The sequence below is a fragment of the Phasianus colchicus genome, chromosome 1, assembly GCF_987193195.1.
Source record: "Phasianus colchicus chromosome 1, bPhaCol1.hap1.1, whole genome shotgun sequence".
In the NCBI taxonomy this organism is placed as follows: Eukaryota; Metazoa; Chordata; class Aves; order Galliformes; family Phasianidae; genus Phasianus; species Phasianus colchicus.
The window spans coordinates 47,696,694-47,713,592 of record NC_143436.1 but is presented as its reverse complement, the minus strand read 5'-3'; the positions used below and the strand labels follow the sequence as shown (position 1 = coordinate 47,713,592).

At 34.7% G+C, this 16,899-nt stretch overlaps 1 protein-coding gene across 2 annotated transcripts in view; it reads left to right on the top strand.

Annotated features, from left to right (window-relative positions):
• Positions 1-16,899, top strand: part of ANKS1B (ankyrin repeat and sterile alpha motif domain containing 1B) — a 409,696-nt gene that overhangs the window by 113,433 nt on the left and 279,364 nt on the right. For both annotated transcript variants that reach the window (XM_090140258.1, XM_090140254.1), the window contains exon 10: positions 829-994. In XM_090140258.1, coding sequence (XP_089996384.1) covers positions 829-994 — 166 coding nt within the window. The remainder of the gene's footprint in view (positions 1-828; positions 995-16,899) is intronic.

Sequence of the window (16,899 nt, the reverse complement as noted above, 5' to 3'; positions counted from 1 at the left end):
GTTTTCATTTGATAGAATTCTAGATGATTTAATTATTAATTTTATTTTGATTCTAACTTAAAGTTCTGCTTGGTGTACTATTGTCACATTTACTTTTTTATGGAAAGAGTTCATAAGAACTTATTTGTCCGTGGTTTACACTCTAACCATTTTCCCGGTAACCCCTCTACTTTTATGTATCTATCTATTTTATTGTATCATACTTGATTTAAGTACAGTGCTTGACATTTCCAGTGATCCATATGCCCTATATATTTAGGATTATGTCATTGTCTATACAATTCCTTTCTGCTGTGATAAAAAAAAGTTGTGAGTCCAGTAATGCTGTTGAGACTTGATGGTATATTCTTAATGTTCTAAAGAACAGACAGCCTGCTTGATGGGACCGTTCAGTATACCACTAAAACTTCCAGCTAATGCCTTATTTTTCCCTTCCTCAAAATTTCCTAATGGTGGGGATACATACTCTCTATGTATAAATGTTAAGAGACTTTGTGTGATTATTGCTGCTCATCCAAGTATACAGAAGTAATTCATCTTTACGTCCTGGGATTTTGCCATCAAAATACAGCTTTTTCTGAATAAAGGTATTTCTTTAAATATACGTGTACTTTGTTCCAACTAAAATAACATTTAAACAAACAAAAAGAAATGTTATCAATGTTCAAGCATGCAAATAATCATTCCAGTCTGTTAAAATCTGCATTTCGGCAGAACGTGATATTTAACTTGTTGAATGGTAAACCCTCCTAGCCGGTTACCGAACCTGGTTCTTTTCCTGTCACCTGAGCAATCTCTCTCTTACCTAATTATTCTTTTGCATTTCAGGAATCTTATTCAAAGAAGAGAGGTTATGCATTGGAAGGTATACCCTCTGTACCTCTGGATGCAGTTCCTTCAGAAAATGACAGCAGTCTTTGTGATTTGATAGACATAGCAGTGACCAAAAAGCCTTGTTCTCTAGAGATAGCAAGAGTATCTTCCTCAAGACCAGGTAACTCACCAAATAATTTTTTACCTAGTCTTTGGTGCAAGTGTAATGCAGTAGGCATAGAATGTCACCTGTTTATATTTTTAAGAATAAAATATTGTATTTACTTATCTCAGCATGATTATAGCTTTCATCAAACAACCATAAAAGCTTAATATCAGAATAAAGATTAATATCAAAATTCTGTAGGAGAGAAGATAAAACAGAGGTTTAAATAATTTTATAGATAAATAAACAAAGACTGCAAAAAAAAACCAGCATTAAAAATAGAATTTCTTTAAGCCTAGTCATTTGCAGTAAGCTATTTACCAACTTAATTTCTGTTTCTTAAGTGCTTAGCAACAACATTATACAAGTACCTCAAAATTTAAAGTAGTCCATGATTCCATGTTACATAAGAGAAGATCTGCTCCCTTTTGGAAAATGAAACACCGAAAAAGAATTGATAGAAATATTAAATGATACTGAAATATCTTTTCTATTTGGCAGGCTGCTATTTGTATTACACAGGTTTGAACAGCAATGAGGCACAGTGATTATAAAACAATAACATTACTCTGAGTCAGATTAATGATATCTATAAGGACTCTGTTTACTCTGTTTTCCAAAATTAAATGGTCTCTTCCTTACCCTTATATGAACTCTTCATTAGTCACCACCTGGTACAGGAATTTCAGAATGTAATAGTTTCACTGAAAGTAATTGGATGGGGAGACTGCTTTGACAAATGAGAGTTCTCAACAACACAGACCTATTTGAAATGGGCTGTTGACTTTTTGACTTTTGCTATCTTGATTATGAATCATGATTTGGGAAATACACAAGAATGACAGATGATTATTGACTAATATTGCATTATATATTCTGCTTTTCTGCTTAAGTGGAAGCACCTTCTTGATTTCACAGGTGAATTGGAATTGGAAGAGTGAGAGATCTATATCAGACATAGTACATAAGGGCCGAAAATCAAGCCACGGCTTTGGATTCTGCCATCTGAGGTAGAGCGGAGCATAACTCCCACCTCTTCAAAACATTTGGGCAGTAACAGTCTTGAGGGGATCTGTGTGACGAACAATGATAGAAGAGGTAGCATGAAATGCGGTAACATTCTTACAGTATAGGTGCACCAAACAGACTAGAATCTGACCCAAACATCAGTATGACTACTCATGTAACTGAAACTTTACTTTGCTGATTTTTTGGCTTTCATTATATAAAAAATTAGCAGATTGTACAGAACAGTCCTTAACAATGTTATCATTTGTCATTCAGTATAGAAAGAAAATGTCAGATTACCCTTGGTTTTCAGACTTCAGTGCTAGATTAATCACCGTAAACATACTTACTGTGATGGGAAGATTGCTGTACATTGCCACAGCCCCAAAAATTGGCCGAGGGCATTCATTATCTTCTTTCATAGTAAAGGGGCTCGACTGCAGAGCTTTCCACTGTAATTAGCATGAAAAAATGCTGATAGACTTTTCATTAGTTAAAACACCAGGCTGTAGAAATGTGCTGTCTGGTGAACACAGACATTTTTCAAAGTCCGTTAAAATCAAAATAAAAACCAGATGCAAAAAAACAGATGATTAAAAATAAATTGTGTCAGATGCCCAGAGAATAATCAAAGAAGTTGTGAGGGCACCCATCACCTCTGTAATATCTAACAGGGTCAAGCTAGCAATAAAAATGTACGGTAATTCTTTCTGTCTTCATCTTTCCATATACCTTTATGATCTTTTCCATGGCATTTTATTTGGAAGAACATTTGGCTGTATAGGTGAGCAGATCCCGAAATGTGATTTTATTTTAAGCTATAAATACAGTAATTATCTAACTGGCATGGCTTGTAAGTTGTATCTGTAATCATGTTGGCTGTTATCTTACACTAGAGATGACCTAAGTGAAATCAGCCGTATCACTCACGGTTTTAAGTTATTTAATAATATGCATAATCGTATGTGAATGTCAGCCTGCCACTTTAGTTTCATGCACATTTACTGCTTAAATAAGTTATGCATGATTGCAGAGATCACTCATTTAAAACAAGGATCTAATTTGCACTCCTTTTTTTTTCCCCTGAATTTCCCTATTTTCATGTCACTGAGAGTTGCTGACTTCAATAATGCTCTTTTTTTTTTTTTCCAAACTTCTGTACTATGCCACGTGTTCATTTTAGATCATGAGGCAGCATTTTTGAACATAAAATTGCATCTGTCAGTCTCCTTTCCCCAGGTGGGTGGATGCTCTGATGAACTCTCTCCACTGTCTGGGGCATTACTACCTCATGCCAGTGTAAGTGTGACTGGCTGAACTCAGTCACTGAGTTCTTTGCTTTACTGAGAGGGGAGGTCATTCTGGCTGGCCTTTCTAGCCTCAGAGCTGCATGTTGTAACTATTATCTGCCCTGCCAGTAAACTCCTGCCAAGCTGGAAGTAGTCAACTTACCAGCAATCTACTCTCTCTGATCTTCTGGGGAAAATGAGGGACTGGTCTGCAGTTCTTTGTATTATTTTAAATTTCCTGAATGTTATTCCTGAACTAGCAGAGAATAGCACTCCGTGGACCAAATGGCAAATGATTGTTAGGTGTAAAGAATAAAACAGGAGAGAAAAGAAATGATTTGTTACTTCCATTTCTGAAATCCTGCATTTTCTGTCTGATTGCTTGCCATAAATTAGGTTTACGTAGTAAGAATTATTTTATTTTTGGTTTATGCTGACAGCTAAAACAATGGCTTCACATTAGGACTGTTAAAAAAAAAAAAAAAAAAAGACTGCCCATGTGTTTGAATTCATGTAGAGTTGTTCTCTGTTTCTGCAGTAGATTGCTAGAACAAGGTTGGCAGTGTGAGATAGAATCTCTGCCACAGTTTCTCTACTTTTAAGCTAGCAGTTAAGACTTGATAGGAATAATCTGAAGTATTGAACTTTGACACGTCTTTTTTCTGCTAAGTAAAATATAAATATGCATTTAAGATTTTGTAAATAGATCTCAAAAAATCAGCTTCACAGAATAAATTGATTCACAGATCAATCTTGCTAATATTTCTGTGAAGCTATTCCTGAGCAGTATCAGCATTTCTTAAACTAGGCATTTCTACCACTCATTCTAATTTTCAGAGAAAAAAAAAATTGCAGAGGGAATATTTAACCTTGAAAAATAACCATAAAATTTTATTAGTTCATAAAGCACACATTAATATTGCCCTTTTGATCTTACAGATGTAATTAAATTTTGTGAACTATTAGCAACAAATTCATCATCTTGGATAGGTGTAAAATCTTAATAAATGTCTGAATCTCAGGGCACAGGATAATTCCAATGCTAAAGTAGACTTCATCAAGTATCCTCATGAATACAATATTATTTTTTTATCAGTTAGGCCATGCTGTATTTGGACCTGTGCTGTGGAAGACTTGTAGCCTTAACTTACACCCTTGGACGCTATACCATCCTCTGTCCCTAAGCCTCTTGGTATCATACCCACTTTATTTGGCAGAAATATAGGATGAAATGAAATATGGACTACATTAAAAAGGAAAAAAAAAGTAATTTTTTCACTGGATTAAGTGTGACCATACATGTTCAAATCTCTTCCAGTCTGCCTCTGTAATTTTTACTGCAGAAGGTCCCCAAGGATCTGAGTGGCAGTCTATGTGCTAAATTTGTAACAATAATGACTGATATTCAGTACTAGTTAAATCATTCTTAGGTCTCATTGAGTATCATTATGAAATAGGGAGGAATTTTCACACTTTTGTGAAGTTGGTAAAAAGCAACCTCGTCTGGGGAGTTCAGCCATGTAGATTAACAGAGGTTTCTATACAGCATCTTGGTAACTGAAAAAGACATTACTATCCGTATACTGCATGAAAACCTTCCTCGGATGAGGGAGTTCTAGTTCAGGGACCTACTTTTACCAGATACCTAACAGAAGCTGCAAGTTGAGCAGGCCTTAGTGAGCTGTCTTCAACTCTGGAAATAGTTCAGCTGCAGCAATGCAGAACTCAATGTGGGTTGCGAAATCCACTTAAGAAATAAGTTAAATACTTAGGTGCTTCATTTATGCTGAGCTCTCAGCCACTGCATCGTCAAGGGTTCCCCAGTCAGCAGTTTTAAAGATAGCTCTGGTACAACCCTACCCAGTTGCATCTAAGATAGGGCTTCTGTCAAGGGGATGAAAATGTCCTTAGATGTGAGAGAGACTAGCCTGCAGCAGGCAAACACAAGGCAAGAAGCTGAAACAGAAAGGAAGTGAATTTGTAAAGGCTATTCTGGTCATCTACCCATCTCAGTATATTTCGGAGAAATCTTGCTGTTGTCAATCACGATGTTTGTGATACTTAGAAAAATTACTTGGTTTGCACTTAAATACCAGTAGTTTGTAAAATGGACCGTGCAATATAAGAAATCTGTAATTAATGGCGTCTTATTCATATAGTCTCATAAACAAATTCTTATCATTGAATTGTCACAATGTAGTAACTGTCCCCAGGCTGTCCTATTTACTGTAACGTAAGGGTTTATTTCTGTTTTCTCAGCCTGACTTCCCCCTCCTGCCACTATGGTGAATCTGAAAATCTGCAGCCAGTGTTTCTGTTCATCTCTGCTTTCATTCTTGCGTTTGCTGTATAACAGTATCAGCAAACTCATACAGGTAGCTAGGGGACTACTCTTCAGAAACCTGAATCAAAAAATACCCTGGATGCGATAGCACTGTTATTAAAATTGAAATTTGAATCTTCTACACAGTTTTCTAAGTCATCAAATTCTTGGCTTGGAAAATTGATGTTTGTCAGGTCATCAGTTCTGATTCGTTCAGCAACTAATCTTCACAGCACCTGTTCTGACTATCTGGACCTTTCAGTTCTCCAGAGTGAGACTTAACAAACACATCTTTTCTTGTGTAATGTACGCCTTCACTTTTACACAGTTATTTTCTAGCTGCATGGCAACCAGTGCAAAGTGGCCATAGGAAGCAACCTTTGTACTGCAAAATGTATAAAATCTCCTGCTTGCCTGCTATGGAATGGCAATTAAAGGGACTAATGTGAGTCATCCATACATCATAACTTTGAAATTAATGGATCTAAAAGATCATGCACTAACCTTTTTTAAGTCCACTTATCCAAATTACCTCAAGCAGAATGGTTGCTGTGTTTCATTTAAATATCCTTTTAAAACCAGAGATAGCAGAATAAAGTACACATAAACACATGACTACAGTCTATCAGTATAAATACTCCGAATGATAAAGATTGTTTTAGCTTTGTAAAGGGAAGAGCATGATAAGGAAGGCAGTCTCTTATGAATCAGATTAACTGTGGCATGTAAAAGTTGACCTACAGCTATCTGAAATTAGCTAAATTCTGTGAAGTTTTGCCTAATCTAACACATGCATGTCTACAGATATACTCTTGCTATGGTGGCTAGAGGACTCCAGTTGGTGGTAAAAGTGTTGTGTGAGGTCTTCTGTGGATGTTCTCTGTATCACAGAATATTTGTGTTATTTTGCCTTACTTCTATCCATATGCATCTGTTTACAGTATTGATTTCTGTTGAAATCTGGAAGATAATTTCTACACGCTGTGTCCTCATAACCCTCCCTTTCTTTGGGTAAGAATAGGAAAGTGAAGCTATAAGAGTTATAAAGAATCTGAAATAGATGAACCTAAAAAAAGATACTTTTTATACTACTAATAATTAAATGTTATATTTAGTCCAGTTGAAAAAAAAAAAGTTTTTCCTGTTTTAGCCAATTATTAGTCAAATTTCCTTTAAAAGTGAAAACTGAAAATAATGAGAAATTTTCATAAACCGTATTTTTGAGTTATTGACTTATTCATAATAGCATTTAATGCCCAACCATAGTGTAATATCTGTATGTACCTTTTCTCTACTCTTATTTTTCTTCATTTAACCTGTATCTGAGCCATATGGAGAGAATTTGGCTATGGTACAGAACTTCTCAATTTATTTAACAGATTAATTTATGAAGATATAAAGATCACATTCAGATCTTCAAGATGTAAATTTTTACTAGAACACAGTGTATTGAAAACTGTACTAACCGTCTCCTGAGTTTCAGTGATGACACATTTCGTATTTGTCATTTGTACTGCCACAGTATAGAGTGCCCACTTCTGATCCAAAGCATTTTCATCTAATGCACCAGCATATGTTTGCAATTAATTTCACGCGACATTTTAGTAAATGTTAGAGAGTGCTGACTGAAGAACAAAATATATAATAATCTTTGATAATCCATTTTGTTTTTTTTTATCCATGCAAATGTTTTCAGAACCTTTCAGAAAATATTATTACAATATTTTTTTAATGCCACAAAGATGTAATTTCAATTACTGAATTACATTCTTCATCTTAAATCATCTACATTTACTTTGAGGGAGTTATTCTGAAGTTAGAAAGATTTTTTTAGCCTGTTATCTTGTTTGATTGTGTTTGGACGTAGGAACAAAAGTATCGATATCTTCTGTCTAACTTATTCAGGATCCAAGAAGTTCTGTATTTACTCAAGAGGAAGAGAGTTGGATGTAAGTGAATAATGTTCCATTAGAGTAGAATTTTATTGTGGCCTTCATGGTATTACAAGCTTATTTTTTTGAAACACTTTCTGGCAAGCACTAGTTTTCTTCTATCTTTCATGATATTCATAATATTTTTGTTTCCATAAAAAAAATAATTGATATTAGTACTTTTTATTTTCTCCAAATAAAAATCCTCAAAATTCAGTCAGCTCAGGAGTTCTGTTTCATCCTAATAACATTTTTGTATTCTTTTATGTTTTTCTTATCACAATCCTTGGAGTACTGTTAGGATGCTTCATATTCACTTTTTTACTACTACATCTTTTAAAGAAGCAAAGTTTATCTGTGTTTCTGGTCCTATATTGATGTCTACATAGGTCACTTTGAAAGTAATGCCTTCTATTTATTTCCATGGAAACTACAACACATGCAGAGCATAGTGACATTACTTGATAGAGCACATTCTCAGCTACACTACACTATTTTTCAATGTAGTCACCACCTTTAGCTATGCATTTTCAGCAGTTATGAACAAGAGCCATGCAGAAGTGACACCAGTGTGGCATGCATCTCTGACTTCTGCCTAGTTACCCACTTTGCTGAAATTGCATTCTGACAGTATGTGAAAGCTGTGACCCATTTTACTCCTGGATAGTTTTTGGTAGATGAGTGAGACAGCCTGAAAATTCTTTCTCCTGAGAAGTTAATTCTTATGTCATCAATGTGATCAAGTGAAAAATTAAATTAGTTTCTTTAGGGTGTAAGTCAATTTGTAGATGTGTTAATAAAATATCCAATAGAAATAGAATGGTAAAACAGTTCAAAAATTTTTCATCCCCTGTCTACATCCACTCTAAGCAGTCCTCCATTTCACCGGATACAGCCAAAAGTCTCTATACATCATCTCCTTTGTTATTATATGTTTTAAACATTAGAGCAGTTTTATATGTGGGCAAACTTCTGTTGTCATAGAATTTCCTTACTAGACAATAAGAAAAATTTCCCCACCACTCAAGTGAGAAACTCTTAATTTCAAAACGCTGTGTTAAAAATTGGGATAAATGAAGTTTAGAGAGACTTGTTGACCCTCCCATTAAAGATAGATAAAAGTGTTACTTTCCTTTTCCTTTTCAATGTGAGTAGATTGAAAAGTAAGAGCAAGTGAGTTTGACATACCATAGATGCTTCTCAAGCATATACTTCTGCAACCAGTACTAACTTTTTCTAATTACCTAATTTGCAAACATAGACCACATTACTAAACTTTAATAATCCAAATGTAATATTAACCCAAACATATTAGAAAGGAAATGTCAGACTAACTCTATTTACTTATATTAAACAAACATAATTTCATTTAAAAAACAGGTTAGTTAACAGGATAGGGTTTCTCTGAAGCTATGTTAATTTGCATGATCTGTGCCCCTTTAATTTATTATTAATGGTGGTCCATATAATCTATTCTGTATTCCTGATACTGGGTTCAAAGCATGTAACTACTAAGCTTCTTCCATTACTTTCCTTTTAATCTTCTCAAACATTACCAGTATCCAAATCCTATTAAGAAACAGCACCATTTGTGCATACTTCCTACCAGATCTTTATAAACTTTTATATATAAATTAGATAGATCTGTTGAACAAAAGAAATTTAGCATTAGTAGCTCTCATTCATCATTCCCTTTGAATGGAAACATATTTTCACGTGAGTTATTTGATACTTAAGGAAAATATTTCACATTTCTGTGCTTTTTTAAAAAAATAATATTATTTTTCTTCCACTTTTATGAAGTAATGTATGCAAGTTGGTTTGCTGCAGTGTCCATTTCCCCCACTTATGTCCTTGATGAAGCAGAGGTTTTTGTGGGGGAAAAAAAGGCATTATAATCATAATTAAAGACTTCTTCAGAATGCATATGCACAAGAGGCTGAATTAAGCCGCTTTAATTCTTACATATTCCAGGTTTAATGTACTTTCCTTTACAACCTTATCATCCTTCTAAGAGGTTTTTAGTATATAATTATGATAATTGCTTCCCATCATATTCTCCTCTGGATAACATCTCTGATAACATCCTTACAATAGAATTTTATTAAAAATACTCTGTTGTTTCTGAAGTTAAGCACATGGGGATGACTGATACCACGTGAACAGTTCAATGTCATATTACATATAGGTCTCTACCTGTCCAACGTGTTCATACAGTTTCACTTTCCAAAGGACTAGTGTACATTTTTTCTGCAAATGAGAGAAAAAGGCTGCAGCTTGGAAATGCTGAGCATTTTCTCATGATTCATTTCTTTTTATCATTATTCTTTGAAGAACAGCTTAAAAAAATTTAGCTTTTGCAGGTGTTTTGGACAGTTTTTGAAATGAGAGCTGAAAGCATTTCTCAACAAAGTGTGTACGTACTGACCAACACTGAGTTCCATCCATCCTGGTGTGATTGCCAACTAGAACAATCTCATTATACACTTGATTGCATGCTGTCAGACAAAACCATTTTTTTCAAATCAAGACAATAATTCAAAGGGACATAATTAATGTGAAGTACTCTGCACTTTAAACCTGTATGCAAATATTATTTATCACGATTTCAATGTTTTCTTTGTTAAGTATCTATTAGTTCCAGCATTTTTTGCAAGTAGGTTTGAGTCAGGGACAACATATGCATAGACATATAGAACATATTCCATTCTAGTAAGTAATCCTACACTTCAAAATGCTCTTTAGATTATTCTGTAATTGAACAAATACAAGTAACTGTCCTTCTTATGAATAATACTGATTTAACAGATATGTGAGGAAAAATAATGCTATAAAACTTACTAAATTGCTAACATTAGTGGTAATAGCAAAACTTCATATTTCTCATTTAAATTGTTTTCATTTTATGTGCATCTGGCATGTTCTAGGGAAATATGAGCTTCTGTAATGGGTTTAATACTGCATGGAGATCTTCAGTAGGCAGTTAGCTCATATTATATGTCACCTGGTGCACCTGTGATTTCCTACAAGCCTTTAATTTAATTTTCTACAAACCTTTTCAAATTGAATTTACTCAGTTTTAAAAACCTTGTCAGATTGAATCTTATTCAATTTAGAAGCTGAAAGGAAGCTGCTACCTTATACTTCATATTTTTTATTCTGTTAACCTCAAGAGTTTGCGTGTTCTCCTGTTTTGCATTAGCATGAAACTGAGTCCTAAAATTTGAGATATTCAATCTTCAATAAACAGTGGGCTTGCATCTACAATGTCATAAAGTTCAAATGCTATTTAAAAAAAAAAGCTAAACTTTTTTTTCATAAACTGGGAATACAGCACAGGCACATCTTGAATCACACAAAGAGCTCAGCTCACTTCTGTTACAGATGAATTTCTCCACTGTTTTGGTCTCAGTGTCCCTGGTAAAGCTGTTAAACTCTGAACAACTAATCATTAGACAGTGTAATATACAAATCTTATCATCTAGGCATTCTCAACTGTTGCAGAAAATTATGACATTAAAAATGCTCCTATTCTGTCCTGCTCTTCTTGTACTTTTTCAGGCTTTTTGGATACTTTCTATTGAAGTTTGTAAGTTGAATACTGCTTACTAGACAGTGCTTTGTGACTTGCTATGAATGGGGAATAGAAGATACATAGTCTACAGGTGCCTTGAAGCACAATTATATAATCGCCTGCAGTTTAGGGATTAGATCTAATAGCTTGAGTGATCCCTGCTATTCCTGTGGCCTATATTAAAGAGGATGTGGGGGAACATTAAGTACCAGACTATTATGTAAATGGCTGAATCTGTACCTTAGCACATAAGAATGCTTTTCAGCATTGGGCATATTTCCATCCTAGCTGCATCCCAACTCCACGTCAGGCCAAAATATATTCATTCAATCCCTTCCTCTCTTCAAGAACAAGTTTGAGCTCCCATAGGACCTGAGATCTAAATAATCAAAAGATAGGTTTCTGTGATACCTACCTTGCAGTCTTTGTCTTTTTTTCCCATTAATCTTTTTTGCAAGCAAAAGCCAGGAGTTCTGTCCCAGTCCAAGAATAATTTGTGATGAAAATATCGTGAAAATAAAACATTTTCACAGGAAAATCAGTTTTGCTTAGTCAGTTTTTATACAGTGAAAATAATTTGTCAAAAGATTTGGAACTAGCTATGCACTGCATTCATATGTCAGTTTGATGGCTTTGCTAACAGATATTGAGATCTTTGATATGTTTTATGAATTTTAAAGCAAACTTTTCTATAACTTCAGTATATCTGGAAAGCGAAACTCTTGGCATAGCTTCCTAAATGTTGTTAAAATAACAATATTTGTGAAAATATAAAGCAATTACTAAAACAATCCATTTTTGTATATAATGGACAGATATATTTGTTTTGTTTAGTGTCAGAGATGATAAAAAATAGAAAAAGATGAATTCCTCGTGAAGGTAATCAGTGTTACATTCTGAAAAAAAAAAAAAAAAGAAAAGAAAAAAAAGGATTTTTCCTCCTGTTTTTATTTTACATTATATTAAAAACAAAAATCATTTACTATCATTTTCTCTACTTCTGTCTCCCTTTCTGCATCTCCTAGTCCTGATGGCAAGATATAGCTTGCTGCCAAAAAGCTTCCTTCTATTACTTTGCAGAGATTTCATTTTTATTTTTTTTATACCATTTTCATTTTTGTACAGGCCATCTCAAAAAAGAAATTTGAAGTGTGCAAGAAATGTAGGATATTGCTGTATGTCAAACTAGGATGGGACACTGCCAATCCACATAGGTATAGATAACAACATACCTTTACTAGCAGCTGGTAATGGAATCATTTCCTTCTGCAGATGGGATATCAAAATAGTCTTTCCCTTTTTTCTCAGTATACCTTCAAACACTTCAGATTTGAAAGAACACATAAGAAAGAATGTTTTCACACTTGGTTGCTTTATTATTTTCAAAAAGGAGAAAAAGTCTCCAGAAGGATCACTTCATATGTTTTTGCTCCAGGATAAGGCTTCATATTCTTTATTTATTACAGTATATCATTGTACACAGTATAATCTTTTTTGGATGAGGATAGTAAAAGCAGCTGTTAGTAAAAATACTCCCTCCACTGTTGCTCCAGCTATTCCCTTAACTTTCAGATATGACTCCCTCTCTGCTGAAGATATTTAAATCATTTAGTACAAGTAAAATCAGTTTCTTACCAGCAGTACTGGAACTGAAACTAAATTTCTATCTCACAGCAATTCTGTTATTTTTCGGCATTTCTTTCTGTCCTACATTGTGATGAAAAATAATGAGAAAATTCTGTGCCTATTTTGTAAGTAAAATTAGCAAACAAATATTTTTTTTCTGATAAATTCTGTGTCTTCCAGTTTTTCTTATCCAACCTGTTACAACTTTAACAAGGATCTGCCATTGATGAATTTCTTTAAAAGTACTGAATGCCTTGTGAAGCCCTTGCAAACACTAAGAAATATGCTTTTCCACTGCTTGTCCATATTGCTAGATATCAGCCTTATAAACACACTTTGGAATGAATTTGTTACTCATATTGCCCAGCGAGGTTGTGGATGCAGTCTCCCTGGAGGCATTCAAGGCCAGGCTGGATGGGGCTTTGAGCAACTGAGTCTACTGGGAGGTGTCCCTTCCTATAGCAGGGACGTTGGAACTAGATCATCTTCCGACCCAAACCATTCTATGATTCTGTGATTCTATATTCTCATGGAATAATGTGGTTCATTATGCTCATGATGGTTAGAAGTTCTGACAGTAAAACTGACAGGAATTCTGTGAATTCTGCTTTTGGTTTTACCTAAACATTTGCCTGTCATTGTGTAAGAATTAGATATGAAGAGAACCAGAATAAGTAGGAAATGTGACTATGTATAACACTAGTGCACACTACCTGCTGGATAACTTCTTCCTACTTAACCATCTTAATCACTTATCTTATACTGGATAAAATATACATTTCTAATTAGGAACTAAATACTTTAGATTTATATTACATACAAAAATGTAAGATTTTCAGAGTGTGAGTTGAGCCAAAGTGAGAGTGAGAGAAAATCCCAGAGCAAGTGAGAGTCACTCAAAAATTTACAAACTTTGGATATTGAATATTTGGACATTTCAAAATATAATCTGCTTTTTGGCCTTTACACGTTTGCTTATCTTTGTTACTTCAATGTTTTATTAGAAAGCTTTACTAATTGATACTTCAGAAGAGATGAAGCTTATCAAAATAAAATTTTGTCTATACATTACATTTCCTTGCAATTAAAGATAGATGCATATAAGCCAGTTTATCTTCAGGGCTGATTAAATTATCTATTAATTGAACTTGATCCCTGGGGAATATTGCTATCATCAGTATTATTTAAGTGGTTTGAGAGCACTAACTCTGATCACATTTGCAGTTTATATTTTGGGATAATTTGAAAATGAAGCCTAATGCAGCTGTAGTGTTTGCAGTAGTAAAATGCCATCTCTGCATGGCTGTTCTGATGTTCTCTTCGGATTATAGAACAAGCCTTGTGAAATAATGAGGCATCCATGCAATAGCATTCAGTGGCATCTCACTGATGACAGGAACTTAAAAATAAGCTTGAAGATTCCTGTTATGTATGATTATCTGGGGGTACGAGGATGTTTTGTTTTACGAGACTACTGGTCTTTTAGTGAATGTTGAAATAAATAAAAAAAAACTTGGCACCTTTACTCATGCCCTGTGGTTTCCACTGAACTTCCAGAAACAAGGCTACATGCTGAGAAGAAACAAATATGGACATCTAGTAAATATCTTTCTTAAGCCTTGCAGCATTTCACTGTGAACCTTTTAAACATTTGAAAGCAGCCAAGAATAACAAAATTTCAGAAAAAAAAAAAGTATATGACGACTGTGTAGCATTGTTTTTGAATGCTCAATTAGACATCAGCAGCTTGCAGAGGCAGTCTCAAAAGATTACTCAGGAAATGGTGGAAGTCACCCATCATCTCTCATTAGCATTTAATGAGAGATATTTTTCCAGACAGTTGCCTGGTATTACAAGAGTTATAGAAGCTTGAAGCAGTTCCAAAATCTATTTGTGCAGGTGGGTGATTAGAGGAAATAAGAAGTTGACGATAGTCATACCCAGCTCTTGTGGATGATACAGAAACAACTAAGCAGACTCCCTGTTGCCACTGGAATGCACTTCACTGGTAATTAATTCCAAACGCTATCCTGAAATAGCTGCCACATCCAAGATTGGACCAGTTATAGCTTCAAGTGCTTTCAACAAGACAGTTGTGGGTATGTATTTACAATCCTGCTCAGAACAATGGTTATTCAGGTCTAAGTGTTCAGGAAACAAAACAAATTCAAAAGAGCAAATTCAAACAGCCCAGTCCAACTGTTCTCTGTATGCATCCAGTTTAGTTACCTACTGACTCTATTGTTCCATATTCCATCTGCTCTTTTGAAATTTCTTCTGTAATGTTATTCCTTGAAATCCTGAAATACATGCTCGTCCTTATCTGTAATTCCTAGATTTGTTCCATAATAAATAGTTATCTAGGAGCAAATTGCTTTGGGGCTGTAATCAAGTTAGAACAGTTTTAAAGTTAAATACTATACTATTGGAAATTGCCTACTTCCTCAATTGGTGGACTTTAGAACATGCATGTCTTTCTTCTTCTGATAAAATAGTAGATTTTCTAAATTTTTTCCATGTTTTCTCCTTGAACTACAGCCTGGCTTAATTTACTTTATTACAATTCCTGTGAATTGTACAATTCTCTCTGCAGCAGGTCTGGATCTTGTAGGAGACATTACATTTTTATCTCACGTCATTCAAGTAATATTATATGTGGCAGATCTGTATCAAATAGGGAAATTCCTACTATTTCATGACTTATTCTTCTCAGTTTTCAGTCTGTGTTAATCTCTTCCTACTTCTTCTTGTGGGTTCCTGCCTTGTATATTTACTGCTGGTGGAACCCAGCAGCCCAGATTGTCCCACAAGAATGAGCAGAGCCTAAGTAGTGCTGAACTGATACAGAATGTTGAGATATATTGTTTTAGGACTGGCACTGAAATCTGTCTATGGGCATGTTCTAGGGTAACGGGCTGGCTCTCCTTGCTGTCCCTTAGAGTGAGTTAACTGAGTTTTTAATGAGCCCTTCCTAAAGACTCAGTAAGAGCACTGTGACCAAGTTCTATTTAATCCCACAGAATGGGGTGCAGATGATTCTTGAAGTGAGCCTGGGTTTCTCTCTTCCTGTTAGAGAAAGCTTAGCAACAGTAGGAAGGTTTCCCTGAGGCATAATCTGGGCAAATTTCTTAGTCTTCTCCCCATTATGTTCCTCTATTCCTGATAAAACTTCACTATCTTTGATTATTGCTGGAAAGAGAAAATACTGTCACTCCAGTGAGTCTGTAACTGACAAGCATTCTTTCATTCAGGTTATGATTTTTTTAAATAACAACTTAGAAGAGATGCCATTATTGAAGAACACTAAAATCTCTCTCTTGTATCCATAACAGGGAGCAATGTTGTTTGATTCTCAACTAGTCAATGAACTGATGGCTGTTACCTCTGCAAGGAGGCACTTAAATTTGGCTACCGGTGACTGATCATACACAAACAGTACCATTTCCCATTTATCTCCTTTTATAATCTTACAAGATTTCTTTTGAATTTATGACTGATTTCTGTCTGAGAGAGATGATTTATCTGTTTCTTTTCAGAGTTTTATGCATCCCATACAACACATTTGGTGTTTAGAAGAGCTATAACTTGTATTGACAAAGGCATTCCAACATTTCCAACAGTTTCCTACTGTATGTTTTCTAAAGACAGATTAAAGATTGTAGACATGAGTGGATTTCATAAATGGTTTTCTAGTGGCTTTCTAATAGGCCAGCAAATTGAATCTGCTGCAGCAGATCAAACTTAGATCTATCCTGAGATCACACTAAAAACCATTTTGATCCCATACAACACCAAGCCATTTGGAGCACAAAGTTTTTTCTTTATCTCACTGCTAGAGTATCCAAAACAGGTGTGGGGTATTGGCCCACCTACTTTTGGAGCAGTATATGGAATCATCTAAAATAGGTAGTGCTTGGGGAATAAAAGGATGTAATGTAAAAAAAAAAAAAAGAAAGTAATGTAAATAGTCTCAGTAGCTCAATTAGCCTTTGAGGTTGTTGTCATTAGATATGTGTGGCAGTGCATCTGTCTTTATGTGTGCATGTGCACATTCATTTTCCACCCCCTTCTTTCTCCTGAGTGCCATTGTAAAAATTTATCCAGGTCCTGAGTGTTACGTTCTAGAGCAATAAAAGGTCATAGTGATTAAGCTTTGCATGTTATTTTGT